This window comes from Clarias gariepinus, chromosome 3 (genome assembly GCF_024256425.1).
Source record: "Clarias gariepinus isolate MV-2021 ecotype Netherlands chromosome 3, CGAR_prim_01v2, whole genome shotgun sequence".
In the NCBI taxonomy this organism is placed as follows: Eukaryota; Metazoa; Chordata; class Actinopteri; order Siluriformes; family Clariidae; genus Clarias; species Clarias gariepinus.
In genome coordinates, this window is record NC_071102.1 from 24798473 (window position 1) to 24822456 (window position 23984).

General features: G+C 40.0%; 1 protein-coding gene across 1 annotated transcript; it reads left to right on the forward strand.

The window, feature by feature from the left end:
• The first annotated feature begins 5706 nt into the window (after positions 1 to 5706).
• gnrhr1 (gonadotropin releasing hormone receptor 1) lies at positions 5707 to 22113 on the forward strand. The gene is made up of 4 exons (XM_053492492.1): positions 5707 to 5865; positions 9905 to 10436; positions 20977 to 21184; positions 21267 to 22113. Exons 2-4 carry the CDS (start codon positions 9906 to 9908, stop codon positions 21665 to 21667), a joined length of 1140 nt encoding a protein of 379 aa, XP_053348467.1. The 5' UTR covers positions 5707 to 5865; position 9905; the 3' UTR covers positions 21668 to 22113.
• Positions 22114 to 23984: the final 1871 nt, after the last annotated feature.

Here is a 23984-nt window from a genome sequence, read left to right on the forward strand (position 1 = left end):
GAATGGTGCAAATGTTTTTAAAAAGGCTGTATGTCTGTGGCTAGTGCATTATTAACACCGGGATAAGTGCATAAGTGTAGCAGGGAATTATATAGAGACATAAAGTATTGTAATAACTGCTTTCTGGGTTTTTTTTTTTTTTTTTGCAATCAAAAGTCCTGGTTTGACTTGAACAACCCTTGTGGAATAAAATGAGACAGCGATGGTCCATTGATGGATTTTATGTTTGTTAAATCGTGTTTCTATGAAGCAAGATAAAATAATAAAATAAAATAAAAAGGTAGATTGAGACATATAGCACATCACTTAGGTCAGTGTGAAGATTGCGTGAGTGTGAGAATTTATATACTGCATGTACAGTGTTTGTACTGATTTTTATATGCACAAATTTATGCGTCTACTGCAAATAAAGAGTTACATTCAATAGTGTTTTTCTAATTTTATTTTTTCTAAAATTCATTGTTTAACAGTACTTTACTGAATATTGTCTAATCCCCATAAATGTTAAAAACTGCATTAGATTTTTATAAATATGTATGTAATTTGTATAACTGTATATTAATATGTAGAATTACTGTTTGGACCAATATAGTCACAAAGGATGGATGGATGGGTAGATACATAGAAACATAGATACATAGATACAAAGTTACATAGATACTGTAGATAGAAATACATCACCAAAAACACTTCTTCAAATTTCAAGCAATTGACGTTGTAGGAAAATCAAAGAAACATTGTGTTCACATACAACCTAGTTTTATGGCACTGAGTAAGAAAGTAGTTTTTATAAATACGACATATACTGTATACTGGAACAGAGTAACAGCATCAGAAAGAGTTACTTTACATAAATATCAATAAAAAAATATAAAGTCTCCTTCATGAATGAAAACCAACAATTGTACAAAAATAATGCTCATTAACACTGAAAAAAAAAAAAATTGTGTGTGACCTATAGCAAGTGACATATCAGAAGGTTACAACAATTGTAAACCCACTTCCACATCATTACTAAAACACTGATTGTCTCTTCTCAACGCAGTAATTCTGAAACCGATGCAGTGCAGTGCGGTTTTGGTAAAGTCTGTTTTAACATTAGATCAAGAATAAATCTTAGCCTCCTGCTGTTTGTTGGGTTTCCTCCATTTCCTCCACAGTCCAAAGACATGCACATTAGGCTAACTGGTCTGGATAGGGAGTATCCGTTGTCTGATGTGCCACATGGCATGTTGATGCACCAAAATGGCAAAAAAAAAAAAAAAAAAAAGTTGGAAGAGTCACAACAACACAACTCGGCCTGTGACCTTCACAACTATTAATGTTGATTATTAGAAATGTAAGAATATTTGCAAAGCCACTTTTAGCAAGCTAAAGGCCTTCAAACTGTATGTTTAGTCACACGCAAAATTACAAAGGCAAGAAAGTGCACTTAAAAAGAAATGAACCCCGAACAAATATTGCATTTTTTTAGTGTACACTGGTGAAATGGTGTGCCATGTTTGTTTTCTAACATCTCATTTTGTGCACAAAAGGGACACTGCAGTGCTGAGGATATTTCTTAGGTTCTGAAAATGTTTGGTCTTAAATAATTTATGGAATGGGGCATTAGAGAAACATGAAGGACAAATTGCTGCCTTAAATCCACTGACAAATGCTGGAAACGCACAATGTGAGGAGTCCACAAAAAAGTAAAACTCAGGATGGAGACCTGTGCATGGATCATCACATTATAATGTTTTCGAGTTTGTGAAAATTCACAAAAAAAATTTAAATATGTACACGGCTGGCTGAATTGCAATAGCACTCCTTTTATATGAACAAGCAAAACAAACATGTCTGTTTGCATGGATATGGAGGATATGTAATGAGATCCTCCTAAAGTGCAACATTTTGGCCTCCAAAGCCGAAATACTGTAGTTTGCACCCAGTCTAAAAAAAAGGTGAGATAGGCCAAACAAAAGAGATATCAAGATACTATTCTCAAAGGATTTTTTTTTTTTACCGAGACAAATAAAATAACATAGCAAAAAGCATTTCATTTCAAAAGTTTTCTTTTTTTTTTTTTTTTTTGGTAGATCATTTTCAACCTTTAGCTTAACAATTGCATTTTTTTTTATCTTTGACTTAAACTATTTTTTCATTCGTGGCTAGGGCTTAATTCTCCCTTGTCCCTTCTTTGCCATTCTGCTTTTAACTAACTACCTAACCAACTTCAATCAAACCCTGAGCCGTACGGGTCACCCCTTTTACAAAGGTGCCACGGAAGTCACATGCAGGAAAATCCAGGTTAATCAGCTCCGTAGCTACTTTGGCCCGAGTCCTCCCGAATAGCCTCTCTCACTGTGCGCCGCTTCTGCCCTCTGCTGGCTGCTGGCGGTGTAGCGCGGTTTACCCACTCTTACATTCTGTCAAAAGATAATTTTTCCTTTTAGATAATTGTCAAGGAACAGCACAATTTTTGTCACAAAGACTGTCATTTAAAAATAACAATGAAACAGCTATTTCCGACAAAAATTGTTTGTGTGTCTGCAATAAAAAATCCAAATGGGATGGGTGTGTGGTTAAGCTTATTCTTAATGGTGTAATTAAAGGCATGCAATGGATTTATATGTACTTCTCCTGGGGGATTTATATGATCGCCAAGAGCCAACTGCGAAGAGATTTTTGACATCTCAGTTCAGTCATGGCGATGCAGATTTTCAGTATTTTTCATTTTTCTTGTTATTTTAAACAGTTAGAGATCTGCTGTTTGAGCTTCCTACGTGAACATTGCTGATGCTGTTATAATTACTGTGTATTAATGCTAGGTAGTGTATTTTCTGACACAGTAAAACAGAATTTTCACTTATGTTTATATATAAACATTAAAGTTTTGCGGCTGTTTTTTTCCTTTCAGAAAGGTTTTTCTCAATAAAACCGTTTACCTACATATGACCAGCAGAGGGCAGCACTACATTATAGAATTATGTAGACAACGCTGGGGCAAAAACTTTGCATCAGGAAGGCGTAAAACCTGTGCCAAGCTATGTGTGAATCGAGCGGTGGTGACCCCTTAACGGGAGCAGCTGAAAGGCCATCAACAACTCAAAAGGCAAAAACATAGCCTGAGATTTTGCAATTCATCAGTTTCCACTGTTTTGTTTTAGTGTGCCTGTACTCACTGTTGCCTCAGATTTCTGGCTCCCAGAAGTGCAACCCAGAGAGGTCTTCCACCTTAAAATGTATTCAAATATACTATTAAATTAAAAAAGATTTTACCTAAATAAAGGCACACTTTTTAGTTTACTATGTTGTATACATTATGCTATATACAGTATATAGTAATAATGAATGTACTCCTAAATATATAAATATTTTATATAAATAATATAAAAAATTTTGATATATAGGATGTGTAAGCCATAATCATTAAAAAATTAAACAAAAAACATGTCTTGAAATATTTTACATATAAAGAATCTAGAATATATATATATATCACTTTTTTAAATTATGAAAACTATTTGTTTTTACAATATTCAAATTTTTTAAAGATGCACTGTTTGTGCACAGCTGCAGGATTTAAAGTGGCATCCACTAGATGGCTTGTCTGAGCCAAAACATTTCTGTCCAACCTGGTTATAAGCTGAACTGTAATGTTTAGCCATGTTACAATAACATGTAACAGTATTACACAACAATGTTCCAGTCACTTATTTTGGTTGGTGGAGTGCTGTTCCAAGGGTGTTTATATTTCCTATCCACATTGAAATGTTTCAGTTTGTGCATCACTTATTTTGTTTTGTTTAAACTTTCTAGCTTGAAACAGTTGCTACAGTAGTGTTACCAACATCATCAGCATATAGAAAGAAACTCGTCAGGAATATAACTTTTGGCTTGAACATGAAGGAAAAGGTAGTGCACTTACTGTAGTGAGCTAACCGATGTGTTATGAAGTGAGTGTCCAGCCTTCTTTATTAGTGTGAGAATCGTGCCCAGGGCCAGTCATTAATACCGCCTGTCACCTCTGAAATCTGTGTATACCTGCAGCATGCACTGATCTCATTCTCTGAACTGCATGGCCATAACTGATAAGGTAGTAATAGGGCAAGAGGGTTGTTGCTGACATTGTCTAAAATACATAAATAAAGAAATTAATTAATAATAGGTGGAAGTTGACTCCATTGTCAACTAGGTGCACATCACTACCTACAGCAGGGATCTTAAACTCCAATCCTGAAGGGCCGATGTCCGACGTCCAACTCCTGAACACACCCACTGAACCTAGTAATTAATAGATTAGTTGAATCAGGTGTGTTTGAGCAGATGAATCACCAATCAGTGTTGCACATAAGAACTACACTGCATGATCCCTGTCCAACAGTATCAGAGGGTGTAGATACCCAAGTGTGCACAGGTACAGAACAACATTACTGATATGAAAGTTGACCAGTAGGGGAGTGGAGGGGGACGCCAATTATACTCAGACATGATCTAAAGCAATTATATGTAATATAAAAATGGCCTTAATCAATGTTAATTTCATGGTTATTAAAGTGTGTATTAAAACTATATTCAGTTGTGTGGTATTACTGAATACAGCATTTCTGGATTCTGGCTTTTGTAATATCACTACCTCTGTATACATCTAGGAACATAGGAACTAGGGACCAGTAGTGACTATTGTATTAGTTTTTTTTTTCATTTTTACAACCGTGGTAGAACCTCTGGTCAACATTCACACATTCTCGTTTATACACTTTGGCCAATTAGCCTAATCTCCATGTCTTTAGACTGTGGGAGGAAACCGGGGTATCTGGAGGAAACTCACCAAGCACAGAGAGAACATGCAAACTCCATGAACCCAGACCCTGGAGGTGCCAGGCGACAGTGCTAACCACTTTGCCACCATGCCCCTCTAAACTGAGTATATTTGTTTGTTATCCAGAATCTTATTTGAGGATCAGGATATTTTGATGTTTTTGATTTTATTGTAAAAGGTTAAAGCTAAAAATAATCCGATCAACTTTAATGTAATCAGTGATTATTATTATTACAGGTTGAAGTCCACGTCCATGTCTGCAAAATCTGTCTGGATGTCAATTTTTTCCAATGTGTGGAACATAAAGATATATCACTAAAAGAGTGAGTTCTGACCAATGTACACACAAAACCTTTTTATTTATTAATATATTTATTTATTTTAGACCACCACTGTCACATGCCACAGTGCAGCACATCCGTGATAAATAATTCAGCATGTTCATACAGTTACATCACATGAACCAGATCAATGATGGGGAAAATCCTTTGTACAAAATGTTACCCCTGACCCCAGTCTCCCCTGAAGTGTCCGAGAAGCTGATGAACAGCAGCACACTATCTTCTCGAGTAGTATCTCTAGTACTCTAGTATTCACACAGCTGGAACTGTACAGCTGACACAAGCCAGTATCTACATTACGGTAGTATGCGGTATTAGACGCAGCGGGGACGCGGTTATTTTTCCCGCGCTTTTTTAGAGCAACAGTATGACCAGGGAAACCAGTTTCATATACACTGGTCATGATGGGGTATACATAGTGCTTTCCGTGTGGATATTGACGGCAGACTGAGAAGCTGATAACTGCGGCTGAGCACACACACACACACACACACCCGACTCGTGCTGTGCACACTCTCAGAGCGGATGCTGATGAAGCTGATAACACACACAGCAGCGTCCAGAACATGGAAAGAGATCTTCAGGACTTTTTCAAAACATGTGACTCACTTCCTTTTGATCTATTAACCGCACTTTCATCTGGATACTTTGCATCGAATAACAGCACCTTGATGAAAGTGGGCTTCCTGCGGATTAATCTCTAGCATCAGCGAAGCTCAGGTATGTCTCAGGATCTTTACAAAACACTTTTGTGCATTAGACTGTATCACCATAGTATACATTTAAATAATACAGTATTAATATGATGAGTATGGTGTGACTCTAATTTTTATATTCTATTGGAATATTCTATAGATTTCATTAATCAGACTAAGTTGTTAATAAAATTGAATTAGTATATATATATATATATATATATATATATATATATATATATATATATATATATATATATATATATACACACACACACACACACACACTTTCTCTCTCTCTCCCTCTCTCTCTCTCTCTCTCTCTCTATATATATATATATATATATATATATATGTGTGTGTGTGTGTGTGTGTATAGTATTAATAAGATGAGTGACTCAGGCATGGTGTGGTGTGACTCTAATTTTGATATTAAAATATCCAAAATCTATAGATTTCCTTTAATCAGACTGTAGATGTGTTTATCATATTGAATTAGTCTAAGAGTTAATCCCCTGCTCTTTACTTTCAAGTACAAGTGTAAATTGAAATGCAGTTGGAAATACAGCATTCATTCCTCATAATATACTGCACGTAATGCTGTTGATCAGACATTCATAAATACAAACATCTGTGCCCAGAAAACTCTCATTGTAATGTCTTTTTGTGTGTGTAAAATCAAATAATATAACATCCATCACTAGATGGATTTTTGCATCACATGTTATTGTGTTACATAATTTGGTAGAAGATAATTATAAAAAAGTGTACCTACTGTAAAACACTGATGAAATCAGAAGTGTACTGTGCATTGATTTGTTGGGCTTTTCTTCTTAAGGTGGACAATTGGATTTTGCAGATACTAAAACACAAATTCGATTTTATTCTCAAAACTTGAGAGATAAACAGGGTACCAAACTCTCCCACTGCTGAGGTGGTATTATCTTTTGCACCTTTAATGTGTTTATATATTTGTTTATTTAAAATCAAATTAAAGTACATTTGATGTAAACATTTTGGTGTATACACAAATGGTGTATGTTTAGGGAAACCATTGAAAGACAAAGAAGGTTATGATTATTTTGCTTGTGCTATATTCTTATGAGATGTGAATGCATAATAAACTAACAACTAACGATTAGATGTTTTCATTACTGATCTACTTTCTAGATCCACTGTTACCAAGAATATTTGTTAAAAAATACTTGTTACATATTTATATAGGTAACAATAGAAGTTATAGTTAGTGATTAGGAGTTTCCTCTTTATGTAATACACAATTCTTTGTTTTTTAAAAAAAAGTAAAAGTAATTTTAAAAGGTTTTAGAAAAGCAAGACAGATGTTCATAATGTGTGGCATCCTACATCACACCTGCTGCTTTGGACCAAAGTGCTCCATAAAGATATGTACCAGCTGCTGCAGTATTCCCTAAACGTCAAAAGGAATCTGCACAGATGTCTTGTATATTCCAACGCTTTGCAGAACTATTATAAGGTGACATATGATTTAAATCGCTCTCTCACAGGAAAAGAATCGCGATAAAGACATTATCTTTGTGATGGATGGCTGATGGCAAAGTGAAGGACACACCAGTGTGGTACAGTACGAGCTGAAATGCCATCATTTCCATGATCTTGTGCAGTTTTAGTCTGTTTCCTGCATATTTCAAAAAAATAAATGTTTTGGCTGTTGGACTTGTCGTAAATAAATGACAAAAAATCAATTATACAAGCCTTTTTCCAGGATAATAGCGCAAGTCCAAATGGCTTGTTCAAGTTTTATCGGAAATCAGATTTATCATATATCACAAATGTGCCTTGTGCTCATTAATGATGTTGGTCTAACCACCAGACATTTACAGGAAAGCTGGCAAACACATACACACACACACATGTAATGAGAGAACATCTTTTCAGCGCCTCTCGAGGTTCATACAGTTATTCAGATAATGTGGCTAGGCAATGAGACGGCAACTGCTCAAATTGAATGTTGTGACTGGAGCTGTTGAATCCCTGCCTTGTCAAATCAACCTGGGAAAACATGCCTGTATACAGTATATGCCTCTTTTCCAGGCATATATATACAGTATTCTACTGCCGGCCTGTCTGTGTTTTAAATCTCATAGCATACACCTGCACCAGTACATCAGATAGACAGCAACAGGCTTTAAAAAGAAAAAGAAAAAATCAGTTGAAGCTACCATCTGGTGTGCTCTGTATGCTATATAGATTTTGTCTAGGCAGGTGTTTGTGATTGCTAAACTGGCTGAAAATCCTCACTAAGGTTTCACAATGATCATCAACCCAAAATGATTGATAAGAAAGAAAATAGTAACGGTTGTAAAAAGGTGCCGGAACACCATCCAAACAAAATCATCATGCTGTTCGCATTCGTAGTTATACTTTTAACATTTACAGCTTTTTTATCTGACAAGACATACATTTAATCTATTATACATTAGAGCAGTTGAGGGTTAGGGGCCTTTCACAAGGGCCAAACAGTGGCAACTTGGTGGTGCTGGGATATGAACCTGGGACCCCATGCCCCATATAGAGTGATGTTGTTGGTGTGTACCACGGCTCACAGCCCAAGTGAAAGGCCATAGGCATACAAAGTATAGATGTAGATAGAATAACACCCACTGTTTATCATGCTGCCAGATAATGGCCACTCCGGAGCTATTAAATCATCTATTTCTAGTTTGGAGAAATGAGATGTGAAGAGTCAGGGCTTTATTCATGTCAAGAATAGGATATATGACCCCAGAGTTATTTACTCTTGCACAGTGACTAGGGGGTACAAAGCGAGATGTCAAAATAAAAATACACTACTAGTAGCAACTAAAATCATACATCACTGCAGCAGGCTCTTTTATACAACTAAATCTTATATGGGGATATGTCAGGGAAGATCATTTTCCGTTGCCTTCTCGGAAATATATGTTTATTTAGTATATTATGGCATATGTATACAGTGATTCCCTGTGCTGCAGGGGCAGCTCTCGCTCCTCCAGGCATGACTCTCACCTCTGGGGATGTGCTCTGGTGTCTGGCACTAGGATCTTTAAGGTGGGCCCCTGGGGTGCTGTGGGTTGCGGGGTAGGCCCTAAATAAATCAGATTTGCTTGTCCACCATGTTCCATGGCTGCATACTCAGATTGAGATCTGGGGAATTTGGAGGCGGATCAACAGCCTTGAACTCTTTGCCTGCTGGGTCTGTGATGCGCTGGATGTTCTGATACCTTTCTATCGTAGCCAGCATTGGCTTTTTGTTCTACATTAGGTTTTCTGTTGGATCGGACCAGATGGTCACCACATGCATAGATGAGGGTTTTACCTGACGCCAGTTTATTGGTATATAAATGATAAAAAAATGTGTTCTTCAATTCTGCGGTGGTGTTAGTGTTGTTAATCAGTGTATATGTCATTTCCAAGCATAGCTCAATGGCAAACACAAATGGGTGACATATTAAAGAATAAACCAGTGGCTTTGTTATGCTTTGGGCCATTTTCTGACATGGTTTAGTTCAAATTGTCTACCTAAAGGAGAAAATCCCAACAAATCAATACGGAATACACTTCTGATTGATCACCTTTATTGCCCGATGAAACATTTCTATTCTAACACAGCTAGTCTCTTCAAGGATGACAATTTCACCATCCATAGGATATGAGGGCTCACTGAATGGCTTTCCGAATATAAAAATCATCCATCTCAAATGTTATGACTATTACACCGCATCACCAAGTCCCAACCCGTTATTAATAAAACATTATTTGATGAAATATATTTCGAAAGAAGGGTGTTCAATGCTCCAGTACAATGTACCAGAGAGGTTTAAAATCTAAGCTGAAGCTTTTCTAGTGATTTACCATCTTACCTGTTGCCTGCATTTAATCACAGAGCAGGGCAAATTCCCAGACAATACGTCATAGACACACGGCAATGGAGCAGAACAGAATAAAGAACCCTGGTACAAATATACTGTATGAAATACGATTCTTATAAAAGGTCACATTCCAAAGACTATTTTAACCTACAAATTCTGTTTTGTTATTTCCAGCATGTCAGGAAACACAACACTTCTACTTTCCAACCCGACAAACGTCTTGGACAATTCTTCCGTGCTGAATGTCTCTGTCTCACCACCCGTGCTCAAATGGGAGACCCCGACCTTCACCACGGCTGCTCGATTCCGTGTTGCGGCCACCCTGGTGCTCTTCGTATTTGCTGCCGCGAGTAACCTGTCCGTGCTGCTCAGTGTAACACGGGGTCGAGGCAGGCGCTTGGCCTCACACCTGCGCCCGCTCATTGCCAGCCTGGCCTCGGCTGACCTGGTCATGACTTTTGTGGTGATGCCACTGGATGCGGTGTGGAATGTGACAGTGCAGTGGTATGCTGGAGACGCCATGTGCAAGCTGATGTGCTTTCTGAAGCTGTTTGCCATGCACTCGGCCGCATTCATTCTAGTGGTTGTGAGCCTGGACAGACACCACGCCATCCTGCACCCGTTAGACACCCTGGACGCAGGACGCAGGAACAGGAGGATGCTGCTGACTGCATGGATACTCAGCCTACTCCTTGCTTCCCCACAGGTCGGTGCAGCGCTGCTTTACACACCTTTGAGTTGCAATCTTAAATAAAAACCTTCCAAAAGGATTTTCTCTTGGTATAAATTTATTTTATGAACACAATCCAACAATTGTATTATTAAGTGCCATCAGCTGACATTCAAATGTTTACAATAACACAGTACTTTTGAAATGTCTTGTACAGTACTGTGCAAATAAATTCTATAGACTAAGGATGACTTAAACAAACGAACAAACAAACAAAGAGTAAAAATCTACAGTATAACAAAGATTTTTGCTAAAAAACAAACATATTATTATTATTATTAGGTCATAGAAACAACTAAAAACAACAATTAAAGCATGTGACCATGTGGGTCTGTGCCATTTCTTTGCCTATTTGCTCTATAGAAATAAATTCTTTAGAGCAAGAATGACTTAAACAAACAAGCAAATAAACAAACACATGTATAAAGCCTAATAGAAAAATTATAACAAAAATTGTACTTTAAAATACATATTATTATTATTATTATTATTACTTTTATTATTATTATTATTTGGCCATAACAACAACAATTAAATCATGTGACCATGTGTATCTGTGCCATGTGTATCTGTGATTTTACACAGTATTATATTTCACCCATTTGAGCATTTTAAAGCTTTAGCGCTTCAGAGTACATTATTCCTGAATGTTTCACTGATGAAGTACATAAGGTCAAAGCTGGCATTATTTATAGGCTGACTCATTTTTGAGTTACTGAGCTTTGATAATAAATACCTACTAGTGACTAATTAATACATGAATGCTTATAATAATAGTCTGTAATTTTCACTGCTGTAACAAGAAAAGAAAATGGCTTCGCGTCGCATTTTACAGACCCCTGCATGTCACCAGACCGTACTTAAAGAAACATTGCCTTAAAGGGAAACTTGATGGGTGTCTAGTGTCCATGCACGAACAAAAACATGGCAATCATTATCTGACTCATGCCCTTTTTTTATTTTTGTACTGACCAGGGCTTAAGCAACAAAGTGATTTTCCACTAATGTGACATCATATAAGAAGATACCTTGTTGCTCAGTTCCGCCTAGTTCTACTGCTCTCTGGTGGGGCGGGGCTCAGTGGTAGCTCGTTTACATAGACACTGAAACAGCATGATTTAAAAAGGAGCAAAACAGACAGTTTGAGTTTTAAAATAACGCACCATGTGAGACGTATTTTAGGTGGAGCTGAAGTTATGTCATTACTGGACAAGAGTGCCAGTTGGTAAGAGGAATTTAAGGGAGTCAATTATGACAGAGACTGAAAAAGAGAGAGAGAGAGAGAGAGAGAAGGTACTGACTAATATGGATAAGAATGTGTGTATTGATATACATTATAGTCATTATTCACAAGTGTGTCCCTATGTTTATTTCTGCAGCCCTTAAAGCTCACAGCATTTTAGCCATTATTTATTTTTCTGTTTCCTAACAAACATGTATAGGGTTCAGGATTGTGCGATCAATATAACGAACTGAATTTTAGTGAATTTAAACCGACTACCTAAACAACAACAAAAATGGGTCACATAGGCAAAAAGAAAACACAGATACACATGATCACGTGCTTAAATTGTTTTCTGTTGGTTCTATGACCAAAAAAAAAAAAAAAAAAAATTGGGATTTTTTGTGAAGTAATTAAAATTTTTGTGAAGTCATTCCCATATTACCAGTGGTAATGGTAAAATGTACCCTTTATTAAAGTAATGATGTCTTTTGTTCCACCTGACATATCCGAAACACCCAAATACACAGTGTAAAGTCTGAAGCCTCCCCATTAACACAATGGCAAGGCTTCCATATAAGCATATATACACTCACCTAAAGGATTATTAAGAACACCTGTTCAATTTCTCATTAATGCAATTATCTAATCAACCAATCACATGGCAGTTGCTTCAATGCATTTATGGGTGTGGTCCTGGTCAAGACAATCTCCTGACCTCCAAACTGAATGTCAGAATGGGAAAGAAAGGTGATTTAGGCAGTTTTGAGCGTGGCATGGTTGATGGTGCCAGACGGGCCGGTCTGAGTATTTCGCAATCTGCTCAGTTACTGCAATTTTCACGCACAACCATTTCTAGGGTTTACAAAAAATGATGTGAGAAGGGAAAAACATCCAGTATGCGGCAGTCCTGTGGGTGAAAATGCCTTGTTGATGCTAGAGATCAGAGGAGAATGGGCCGACTGGTTTAAGCTGATAGAAGAGCAACTTTGACCAAATAACCACTCGTTACAACCGAGGTATGCAGCAAAGCATTTGTGAAGCCACAACACGCACAACCTTGAGGCGGATGGGCTACAACAGCAGGAGACCCCACCGGTACCACTCATCTCCACTACAAATAGGAAAAAGAGGCTACAATTTGCACGAGCTCACCAAAATTGGACAGTTGAAGACTGGAAAAATGTTGCCTGGTCTGATGAGTCTCGATTTCTGTTGAGACATTCAAATGGAAGAGTCAGAATTTGGCGTAAACAGAATAAGAACATGGATCCATCATGCCTTGTTACCACTGTGCAGGCTGCTGGTGGTGGTGTAATGGTGTGGGGGATGTTTTCTTGGCACACTTTAGGCCCCTTAGTGCCAATTGGGCATTGTTTAAATGCCACGGGCTACCTGAGGATCGTTTCTGACCATGTCCATCCCTTTATGACCACCATGTACCCATCCTCTGATGGCTACTTCCAGCAGAATAATGCACCATGTCACAAAGCTTAAATCATTTTAAATTGGTTTCTTGAACATGACAATGAGTTCACTGTACTAAAATGGCCCCCACAGTCACCAGATCTCAACCCAATAGAGCATCTTTGGGATGTGGTGGAACGGGAGCTTCATGCCCTGGATGTGCATCCCACGAATCTCCATCAACTGCAAGATGCTATCCTATCAATATGGGCCAACATTTCTGAAGAATGCTTTCAGCACCTTGTTGAATCAATGCCACGTAGAATTAAGGCAGTTCTGAAGGTAAAAGGGGGTCAAACACCGTATTAGTATGGTCTTCCTAATAATCCTTTAGGTGTATATATATATTCCCTATTTTTTTATTGTCACTGATCAATGCTGTGTTGCCGCTTGAGTTTTAATGGTAAATTAAATTTTCTAATTGTGGTGGAGAAGACTGTAACTACTGTCAAATTTGGTATAGTTCTTATTCCATCATTATAAACCTACATAACTTAAATAACCACTTAAATTTAATGGAACCAATAACTAAACAACACACTAACTGCAAAACAACTGACATTGAAATAAATCAGTAAAACTATGGATAATAAATCTCAGCATTAATTATAAATATAATACTCAACATTATTCAGCATTAAGTTATTAAAGTTTGCTTTATAGGATGTCAAAGTGTCTTGCTTTTGTTGAAAATATATAAAAGTAATTTTAGCTGAACAAATGTGTGAACGAATAGAATAGACTGGCATCCCATTCAGGACGGATTCCCATTTTCTGTTCAGTGTTCCGCATCTCCCGTGACCCTGACCAGGATAAAGTGCTTACTGAAAGTGAATAAAGGAAAGAATGTATAAAGTAATTTTCTGCACGTTGTCCTGGGTGTGCAGAGGCGGAGGTCCATGACATACTGCATGTCAGGTTTTTTCAGCTAATTGGCAATAACATCATGAGTGCAAGGACGAAAGCATCGACTTCAGTTCTAGCACACACACTCTTAGCCTATGATTGAGGGGGTCATGTATACAGTAGATACTCCTTACAATGATCTCTAACTGTACATGTGTGCACCAGATGTTATGGAAAAATTCAGACTGGTATATGTTCTAGATGCAAACCAATTTTGATTACCATCCCAGAGCTTGGTTTTCTATGTTATGTCCAAAGACAGCTCGAATGTAAGATTTTTTTTCTGTATCTCTATTATTCATGTCCTGTGTTACTGCTTTACTGCATGAATATAAATAATTCAATTCAATTCAGTACGGTCTGGGGTTAGACTAAGGTTAAAGTTTAGCTTTTTAAAGATCAACTGTAGCTTCAGAATTAGAATCAGAATCTGATTTATTGGCCAAGTATTTTAATATTCACATGAAATACTTGACATTCTGTACAACGCTCAACACTGTACAAATAAATCACAGACAAGAATGTGCATGGTAGTGCAAATAACAGTATGTGCAAATACGATAACATATAATAAGAAGTACTGTATGTGGCGGTTCGTAAAATATACAGTGTACGTACAGTACATGATGTGTGTGAGGAGCCAACAACAATGTGTGTCACGTATGGAAATGAGGTGATGTGTGACTGTTCATGCGAGGTATTATTCATGAGTGTCATGTAGGCTGTAAACAGTGTGTAAAAAGCATGTCGATGTCCAGGATGCCTGTTTCCTGGAATCGCAGGAAAAGGAGAGGGGAAAGGGAGACCCAATGATTTTTTTAATTAAATATTATGTTCAAAATCCTTTACAGGCAATGAAGTTTAAAGTCAGTGATCCGTAACGATTACCACATTGCTGATTAGCATCCCTGGTAATGAACTGTCAACACTGTTTACTAAAAACAACATATTATCAGGCAGGAGTGCATGTTTTTCACTTGTTTCTGTTGTAACTTGTGTTTTTTCAGTCTGGATTTAGTTATACTGTATGTCATTAACTCTAGATATATTTAAGAGAGACGAAACACAAGCTTCCAAACAGGGAATATGTCACACACACCCGCTTTGCGACCGGCACTAGGACCAGGAAATAATACGGTTGCAAAACAGGAAGCATAAAAGGAGACAAGATGGTGCTTCACATCTCACTCAGTCATTGAGGGCCTGTCCACACGGAGATGCGTTTCGCTGTATACGTATAAATTTTTATTGTATTGGCGTTTCGTCCACACGAATCCGGCGTTTTAGGAGACTGAAACCGCTGTTTTTTTAAACCGGGTCCCAAAGTGGATAAATCTAAAAACGACACCCTTGCGTCTTCGTGTTTACGGCCAATCCGTATATTTTGTGAAACGATGATGTCATCACATCACATGTCGGCTACGTCACACGTAACAGCAACAACAATAATGGCGGACTACATGATTGTGTTCATGTTGCTTCAAAGCCTACTAGCTTTATTACAGCAAAATCTATTGCTTCTATGCAACTGTTATGAGCAACAAGTGATAATGGACAACACCATCTTGGTTCGTATACAGCGCACAAGGTTATGCGCATGCTCAAAGTCTTCTTCTCCGTGTATAGTGTATCTCTATGGCAGAATTACAGCGCCCCATACTGGTCTGGCATATATACTACACCGTTTTTAGTGGTTTCGTGTGTACGCAATTATTTTTTAGAACGAGGGAAAAAAATGATCGGATAGGGAACGCACCGGCTTCGTGTGGACAGGCCCTGAGTTCGTCCCATGTCGGTTAAGATCGTCCGTTTGCCATTTGTAAGTACTCACATTCTTGGGTCTACTTTCTGATTCAAGTGTGTGTTCACACGCGGGTTAAATTTGTGTTTTTCCCTTGCTCCCCTTTCGTGAGAGTCCTTAGACTAAATCGCGTGGTTATCCTGCCTACTCGCTTGCTTCTGCGTTTGGGTTTACCATCCACGCTACAAAGGGCTAACCACCCAAGTGCTAAGTCTTATGATCATCCCGGTTAGTTTCGTGACAGAATGACTGAGCCATCCGCGGTAAACACAGCGTATTATGCGCACCTTTGCAATGTGGTTGATCGTCACGCCGAGCTAATCAACCAGCTAAACGAAGAGCTCGCTACTCTTCGCCGGAGCGTCCAAGACGTGAGCTGCTATATGGTTGATTTCCGCTTTCTCGCCGTACAGATCACCTGGGAAGACGCCACGCTCTGGACAGCTTACTACGAGGGGCTGGCTTCTAGGATAAAAGACGAGCTAGCCGGGCGAGAGCTTCCTGCCACCCTGGAGGGATTAATTCAGCTTGCTCTCTGGATTGACCAACGCCTCCTATCTTGCCCAAAGCCAGCCCCGAGAACCCTGCCGCCAGCACCCACCTGTGCCTTTACCACTCCACGAACGCCAACCACCGTCTCTTCCACCACTCATGGACCTGTCGGTTCTCCCACTCCTGCCGTGGTTGACACCGGAGCTGGGGAACCCATGCAATTAGGATGCGCCCCCTTGACTGCTGCAGAACGGGAACAGCGATTCAGGGAGGACTTTGTGCCTATTGCGGGTCAGCGGCACACCACAGAGCCATCTGCCCTCTCCGGCCAGGAAACGTGCAGACCCAGTGAGCAAGGGGCAAAGCTCACCAGGTTGCCTCCTACTCTTCGCCACCACGACCAACGTCTCCCGTCTCACGGTCAAAGTAAGTCTCCAGTTTGGACAAACGCGTCAGGAGTACTGCGTTCATCGATTCCGGTGCCGTAGGTAACTTCATTGACTCTTCTTACGCCAAAGAACTGGGGGTAAAGACTGAGGCGTTATCCCAGCCCGTTCGTATCACTTCCGTAGATGGTTGGCCCCTATCATCTAGCCCTATCACCACCCAGACACAACCCATCACCCTGATCATCCAGCAACATCAAGAACAGATTCAGTTTTATCTGACCACCGTTTCATCACCACTCATCATCCTTGGACATCCCTGGCTTTTACAACATGACCATCTCATATCCTGGACCCAAAACCGGATCCTACAATGGGGGCCGGCCTGCAACGAACTTTGCCTACCGGCATCGGCTGGGACGTGCACTAGGGAGTCCGAGGCCACCGACGTTGACACCAACGCCATCCCTCCTGCCGACTGAGACCTGGCTGAGGTGTTTTGCAAGAAGCGCAACACCCATCTTCGGCCTCATCGCCCCTACGACCTGGAGATCGACCTTCAGCCAGGCTCAACTCCCCCCTGCACCCACCGAGACATGAGCGATGGAGGAGTACGTGTCAAACGCCCTTCGCCAAGGTACCATCAGGCCCTCCTCCTTGCCCGCCGCCGCGGGGTTCTTCTTTGTAAACAAAAAAGGGGGTGAACTTCACCCATGTGTCGACTACCGGGGGCTAAACAACATTACCATCAAAAACTGACACCCTCTGCCTCTTACCAACTCTGCCCTGGACGCCCTCTCTGGTGCCACCATTTTCACGAAGTTGGACCTTCGGAGCGCCTACAACTTAGTGTGTATTAGAGAGGGCGATGAGTGGAAGACGGCCTTCACCACTCCCACTGGACATTATGAAAGTCTTGTCATTCCCTTCGGACTCTGCAATGCCCCCGCCGCCTTTCAAAGTTTCATAAACCTTTTATCGTCTGGACTGACCACCAGAATCTGATCACCATCCAGAACATCAAGCAGCTCAACCTGAGGCAGGCGCGGTGGGCTCTGTTTTTTGAACATTATAACTTCCATCTGTCCTATCGTCCGGGGTCCAAAAACACCAAGGCCGACGCCCTTTCCAGACAACATGAGGGGGACGCCACACAGAACCCGCGCCTGTCCTACCCCCATCAAAAATCATTGCACCTCTCCATTGGGATCTAGAAACGAGAGTTTGCCAGGCACAGGCGGCGGAGACCGAACCGGCAGCTGTGCCGCCTGGACGACTGTACATGCCTCAAGCGGTCAGGAGCGACGTCATGGAGTGGGGCCACTCTTCACCTCTCTCTGGCTATCCCGGCACCAGGCGCACCCTCCAGTTCGTCCAACGAGCCTTCTGGTGGCCCTCCATGATCCAGGACATCGTTGGTCTTCGTTCAGGCATGCTCAGTGTGTGGACGCACATTGCCGTCGACTTCATCACGGGCCTGCCGGCTTCAGAGGAAAAAATTACCATTATGACCATCGTGGATCGGTTTTCCAAAGCTGTGCATCTAGTGGCTCTCTCCAGACTCCCATCAGCTAAAGACACAGCCGAGGTGATTCTAGAGCATGTAGTCCGCCTGCATGGGTTCCCAGGGGGCCCCAGTTCACTGCCCGGTTCTGGAAGGCTTTCTGCCGTCTGATCAATTCCACCCGCAGTCTGTCATCAGAGTACCACCCTCAGACTATCGGTCAGACGGAGCGGACCAACAACAACTGGAGCGCTATCTAAGATGTTTTGTCGCCGATCGCCAGAGCTCCTGGGCCCGCTATCTCCTATGGGCTGAGTTATCTCATAACCTTCATGTGTCTTCTGCCACAAATCTCAGCCCATTTGAGGTATGCAACGGTTTCCAGCCTTCGATGTTCGAACATCAAGAACCGGAGGTTGATGTACTGTCGGCGGCCCAACAGTTGGTTTGCAGGTGTCGGCGGCTGTGGAGACAAGCCAATCAAGCCATCCAAAGGGCCAACCACCGCTACGCTACACACAGAGCTGCCTGCGGCGCTCCGAATCCATCCGGTTTTCCACACGTCTCAACTGAAGCCCTTCACCACTTCTCCCGTGATTCCATCCTCCCCACCTGCTCCTTCCCGAATCATTGACGGTGGCCCTGCTTACACCGTACGTCGGATCCTCGATAAGCGCCCTAGGGGCAGAGGAACCCAATACCTGGTGGACTGGGAAGGCTACGGTCCCGAGGAGCGATCTTGGATTCCGTTGTCCGGTATCCTCCACCCCAGGACCGTCAGGAGTCGGTCCTGGACAGGGGGGTACTGTCACACACACCAGCTTTGCGACCGGCACTAGGACCAGGAAAAGTACGGTCGCAAAACAGGAAGCATAAAAGGAGACAAGATAGCGCTTTACATCGCTCAGTCATTGAACCATGTCGGTTCAGATCGTCCGTCTGCCATTTTGTGAGTACTTACTTTCTTGAGTCTACTTTCTGATTCGAGTGTGTGTTCATAGAACGCGGGTTAAATTAGTGTTTTTCCCTTGCTCCCCTTTCGTGAGAGTCCTTAGACTAAATCGCGTGGTTATTTTGCCTACTCGCTTGCTTCTGCGTTTGGGTTTACCATCCACGCTACAAAGGGCTAACCGCTAAGTGCTAAGTCTTCTGATCATCTCGGTTAGTTTCATGACAGGATAATCCTGAATTATTTACAGCAAAGCACCAAAATTACTGTATACTGTATATCTCAGCCAGTGAATTCTGCCATATGATCTTATGACCACAGATCTTATCTTATCTTTCTTCTCATGCACCTTTTTAAATTTTGATGTGCACCCCTCCTAGTTCTATCAATATCTATGCCTGTTTTAACACATTGAAGTACAAAGAATGAATTGATTTATTGTGCCATGTTTACTATGGTGGTACGGTGGCGTTGTGATTAGCACTGTCGCCTTGCAATTCTAGGGTTGATGTTCGATTCCCCCCTTGGGGTCCCCCTTTTTGGCCACATGATGGCAGTGTTGGGAAACGGGACAGAGATTTAGCCATGTGGATTGGTATGCTTTGCATTGTATACTCAGCAAAAAAAGAAAGTCCTCTGACTTTCAACTGTTTTTACTTTTAGTAAACTTAATGTGTAAATATTTGTATAAACACTAATAGAGTCAACACCTTAAGACATAAACTAAAAATGTTTCACAATGTGTCCCTAAACGAAGGGAGGCTCAAAATCAAAAGTACCAGTCAGTATCTGGTGTGGCCACCAGCTGCTTAAAGTACTGCAGTGCATCTCCTCCTCATGGACTGCCTATTGCGGACAGTCTGAGCACTGATGGAGGGGTTGTGTGTTCCTGGTGTGACTCTGCGGTTGTGCTGTACTTGTCACGCAGGTGTGATATTCGGATGTACCGATCCTGTGCAGGTGTTGTTACACGTGGTCCTTCACTGCGAGGATGATTAGCTGTCCTTCCTGTCTCCCTGTAGCGCTGTCTTAGGCGTCTCACAGTGTGGACATGGCAATTTATTGCCCTAGCCACATCAGCAGTCCTCATGCCTCCCTGCAGCATGCCTGATGCACGTTCACGCAGATGAGCAAGGACCCTAGGCATCTTTCTTTGGGTGTTTTTCATAGTCGGTAGACAAGTCTCTTTAGTGTCCTGCATTTTTAGAACTGTGACCTTAAATGCCTACTTTCTGTAAGCTGTAGGTGCATGTTAATTAATTGATTATGGTTAATTGAACATGCATGGAAAATTGTTTAAACCCTTTACAATGAAGTTCCGTAAAGTTATTTGGATTTTTACAACATTATTGTTTAAATACACAGGCCTGAAAAAGGGACGTTTCTTTAAACTATATATATGTATATAAGTATATATGTATGTCAACGGCGTGTAAGACTCACTTTGTCTGACTTAAGAACAAATCAGACTTACGAACGTGCTACCCGAACAGAAATCGTTCATAAGTTGAGGACTACCTGTTTGTTACTACTTTGTTGTAATTATTGTGACAGTAGACCTGCCTTGTGATTCTTCAAGTGCATTAAAAGATGCTTCAGGTTTGTCTGCTTGGTGACCTTTTTTGCTTAATGTACACAATAATAAGTGGAAATTCACAGAAATTCATATAGAATAGTATATTCTAATACAATGCTATAATAATCTCTAAAATCTGATAAACTGATGTGAAAATCTTTCCTTTATTACTCATCTCTACTTTATTACTCTATTTCTGTCTCCATGTGACAGTTGTTCATTTTCCGGGCAATTAAGGCCAAAGGTGTCGACTTTGTCCAGTGCGCTACACACGGCAGCTTTCAACAGCACTGGCAGGAAACGGCATACAACATGTTTCACTTTGTCACGCTTTATGTGTTCCCTCTGCTCGTCATGAGTTTGTGCTATACACGTATCCTGGTTGAAATCAACCGCCAAATGCACAGGAGTAAGGACAAAGGTAAGCGTCTCTCCTGATATGGTCATGTAATTGACATATCCTAAGTATAACCTAAGTGTACTAACTGTATATGTCTTTTCAGCAGGAGAGCCTTGCCTGAGACGCAGTGGAACGGATATGATCCCCAAAGCCCGTATGAAGACCCTGAAAATGACCATAATTATTGTCGCCTCATTTGTCATTTGCTGGACGCCGTATTACCTCCTCGGAATCTGGTATTGGTTCCAACCACAGATGCTGCATGTGATCCCTGATTATGTCCATCATGTCTTCTTTGTTTTCGGGAACCTCAACACATGTTGCGACCCAGTAATATACGGCTTCTTTACGCCATCGTTCCGTGCCGACTTGTCCAGATGTTTCTGTTGGAGGAACCAAAATGCTTCAGCCAAATCTCTGCCACACTTCTCTGGTCATAGGAGGGAGGTTAGTGGGGAAGCAGAGTCAGACTTGGGCAGTGGTGACCAACCCAGTGGACAGTAAGCTCAAATGATTTGAACTTGATAATGTTCTTTGTTTCAAGGGAAATGTGATGATTAACTGTAGTATTAATCATGTACTGCCTTATCTTTTTCACGTGGTCTGGTATTCTAAATGAGAAAAATTAAAAATGGAATCTAAGAATTGTTAAATGCCTGTTAGGGATGGGAATCACCAGGGACCACCTATTACAATATTATCACGATACCTACTGTAGGTGCCGGATCGATTTGTATTGCGATTCTTGAAATAATTGAAGTAAACAAACCTAGCAAATAATTTGCTCACAGCACACAGGATACTGTGCTACTTGCCAGTGTTGGAATAGTTTAGAGTGCACCACCTGCAACATTTTACCACTAAAACAAATAAAAAAAAAAAAAAAAAAATAATAATAATAATAATAATAATAATAATAATATGAATAATAATAATTTTTAATGGGAGCACAAAAGAATTGTGATATATAACTTAAAAAATTCTTTTCCACCATCTCTAATCACTATACAGGTTTTTGCTCATATGTAACCAGACACTAATGTAAATTAGGTCTCCTTGAATCCATAATCTATAACACAGGGTTTTACATGAACAGTGACATGTCAATTTGCAAACTGTCCCTATTAATTATATGTACATGCATATTGGTTGTGCATTAAAAGAATTAAAGCTTATACACAGAGAATATTATTAAAAAGACAGCTGAGTATGAAGACCAGCCTTAGGTTAGTGCTACCTTCACTTATGTACAGTATGGTTGGACTAAACAGGAATGTAATGATCCCGCTAAATTATGAAAGAGCACAGTAGGGGATGTACACTCAAGGATATACAGTAGCAATATATCTTTCACACATTAGTCTTAAAGGATAAATACTTAAACGTGACCTTAACGGGTTTAACATTTATCCGGAGAGTACCATTTCGAGGAGGTTTGCATGTTCTCTCCATGTTCACATGGGTTTCCTCTGGGTATGTTACAGAGCTGGGAATGTATACAATGTGTATGCATGATTGTCACACTAAAGGGTCCGCATTATATATACTGGATTTTAATGCAAACTGATTGTTGGTTATATAAGTGCTTGTTGTAAGGTTTGTGGCCATGCAAGCTGTGTTTGATCAGGTTTAAGAAGCCTTTGGGATATGAAGATTGCTATTAGGTTAAAAAAAGAGTTACAGGTTAGCTTGTACCAGAGTAAAGAAAAGAGAATAGCGTGGAGAGAGAGAGATCACATTCCTTATCGTTCCGGACCTTAAAGGTGAACAGGGTGTTTTGCTGTGACCAAACCTGGCTCATTTATCTTTATTGATGGTGTGGCAGCAACAGATCCCCTGACTCTTCATGATAACCCTAATGACCATGTGTTACGTTCACTGATGACCAAAAGCAAACAATCTCTGGAAAATAAACCCCAAACAACATTTAAAGATTCTTCTTAACCAAAAATCAATATATTAAATCTTTTGTGTATTTCATGGCTATTCGAGCATGTTAAATTCAATAGACAAAGTCAGAGTAATTTAATAAGTAGTCAAATCAATTGGAGTAAATTGAATAATAGATGTAAGTGTGGATAATTAGACATCCAAGGACTAAAAGGGAATGTGTTGCTTGGTAACATGCTGCTTTAATCGTTAAAAAAAATCTTTGAAAAAAATCATTGTCTTTACATTCTAGGACCTAAGAATGTAAAGACGATTTAACCAGATTTTTTTTTTTTTTTGTTGTTCCTGCTCTGTTATTTAAAATTCTTTTATTTATATTACCCGAACAGGAAATGTTTTTGCATGGGCTCCCTGCTCATCAATTATATAGCATATGCATGAGCACTTTATAGACAAGCAGGCTTTGAATGAACATGAAACACAGCCGTAGATTGATGAAGAAGATAATGAAACCTGGTAAAATTAGGTATTTTAAAAGAAAGCATTCAGTAATTAAGGGATTAAGCAAGTGTGAAGACAGGCTTGAACATTTGTGTTGCAGGGCTGAACTTTCACATACATTTCGCTTGGAAGTTTGTATTTTATTTTTTTTAATGTACGGTTATTAAGCCTGTTTCTGCTTTTTATTAATGTTTAATTTTGTTCTGTTGATAGATTTATTTTTTGGTTCTTTTGAGCATATACATAGTTCTGGAAAGAGGCTAAATTAGAAAGACTATTTAAAACTTGAAATTAAAAGATATTTCTGGAAATAGGCTTCATGGTCTTATAATTTTTTATACGAAGGGTGTTCAAGCCAAACCAGGACGTTTGATAAAATATTATTTTATTAAAAAACGTTTTATTTTTTATTTTTAAGATTTTGTTACAG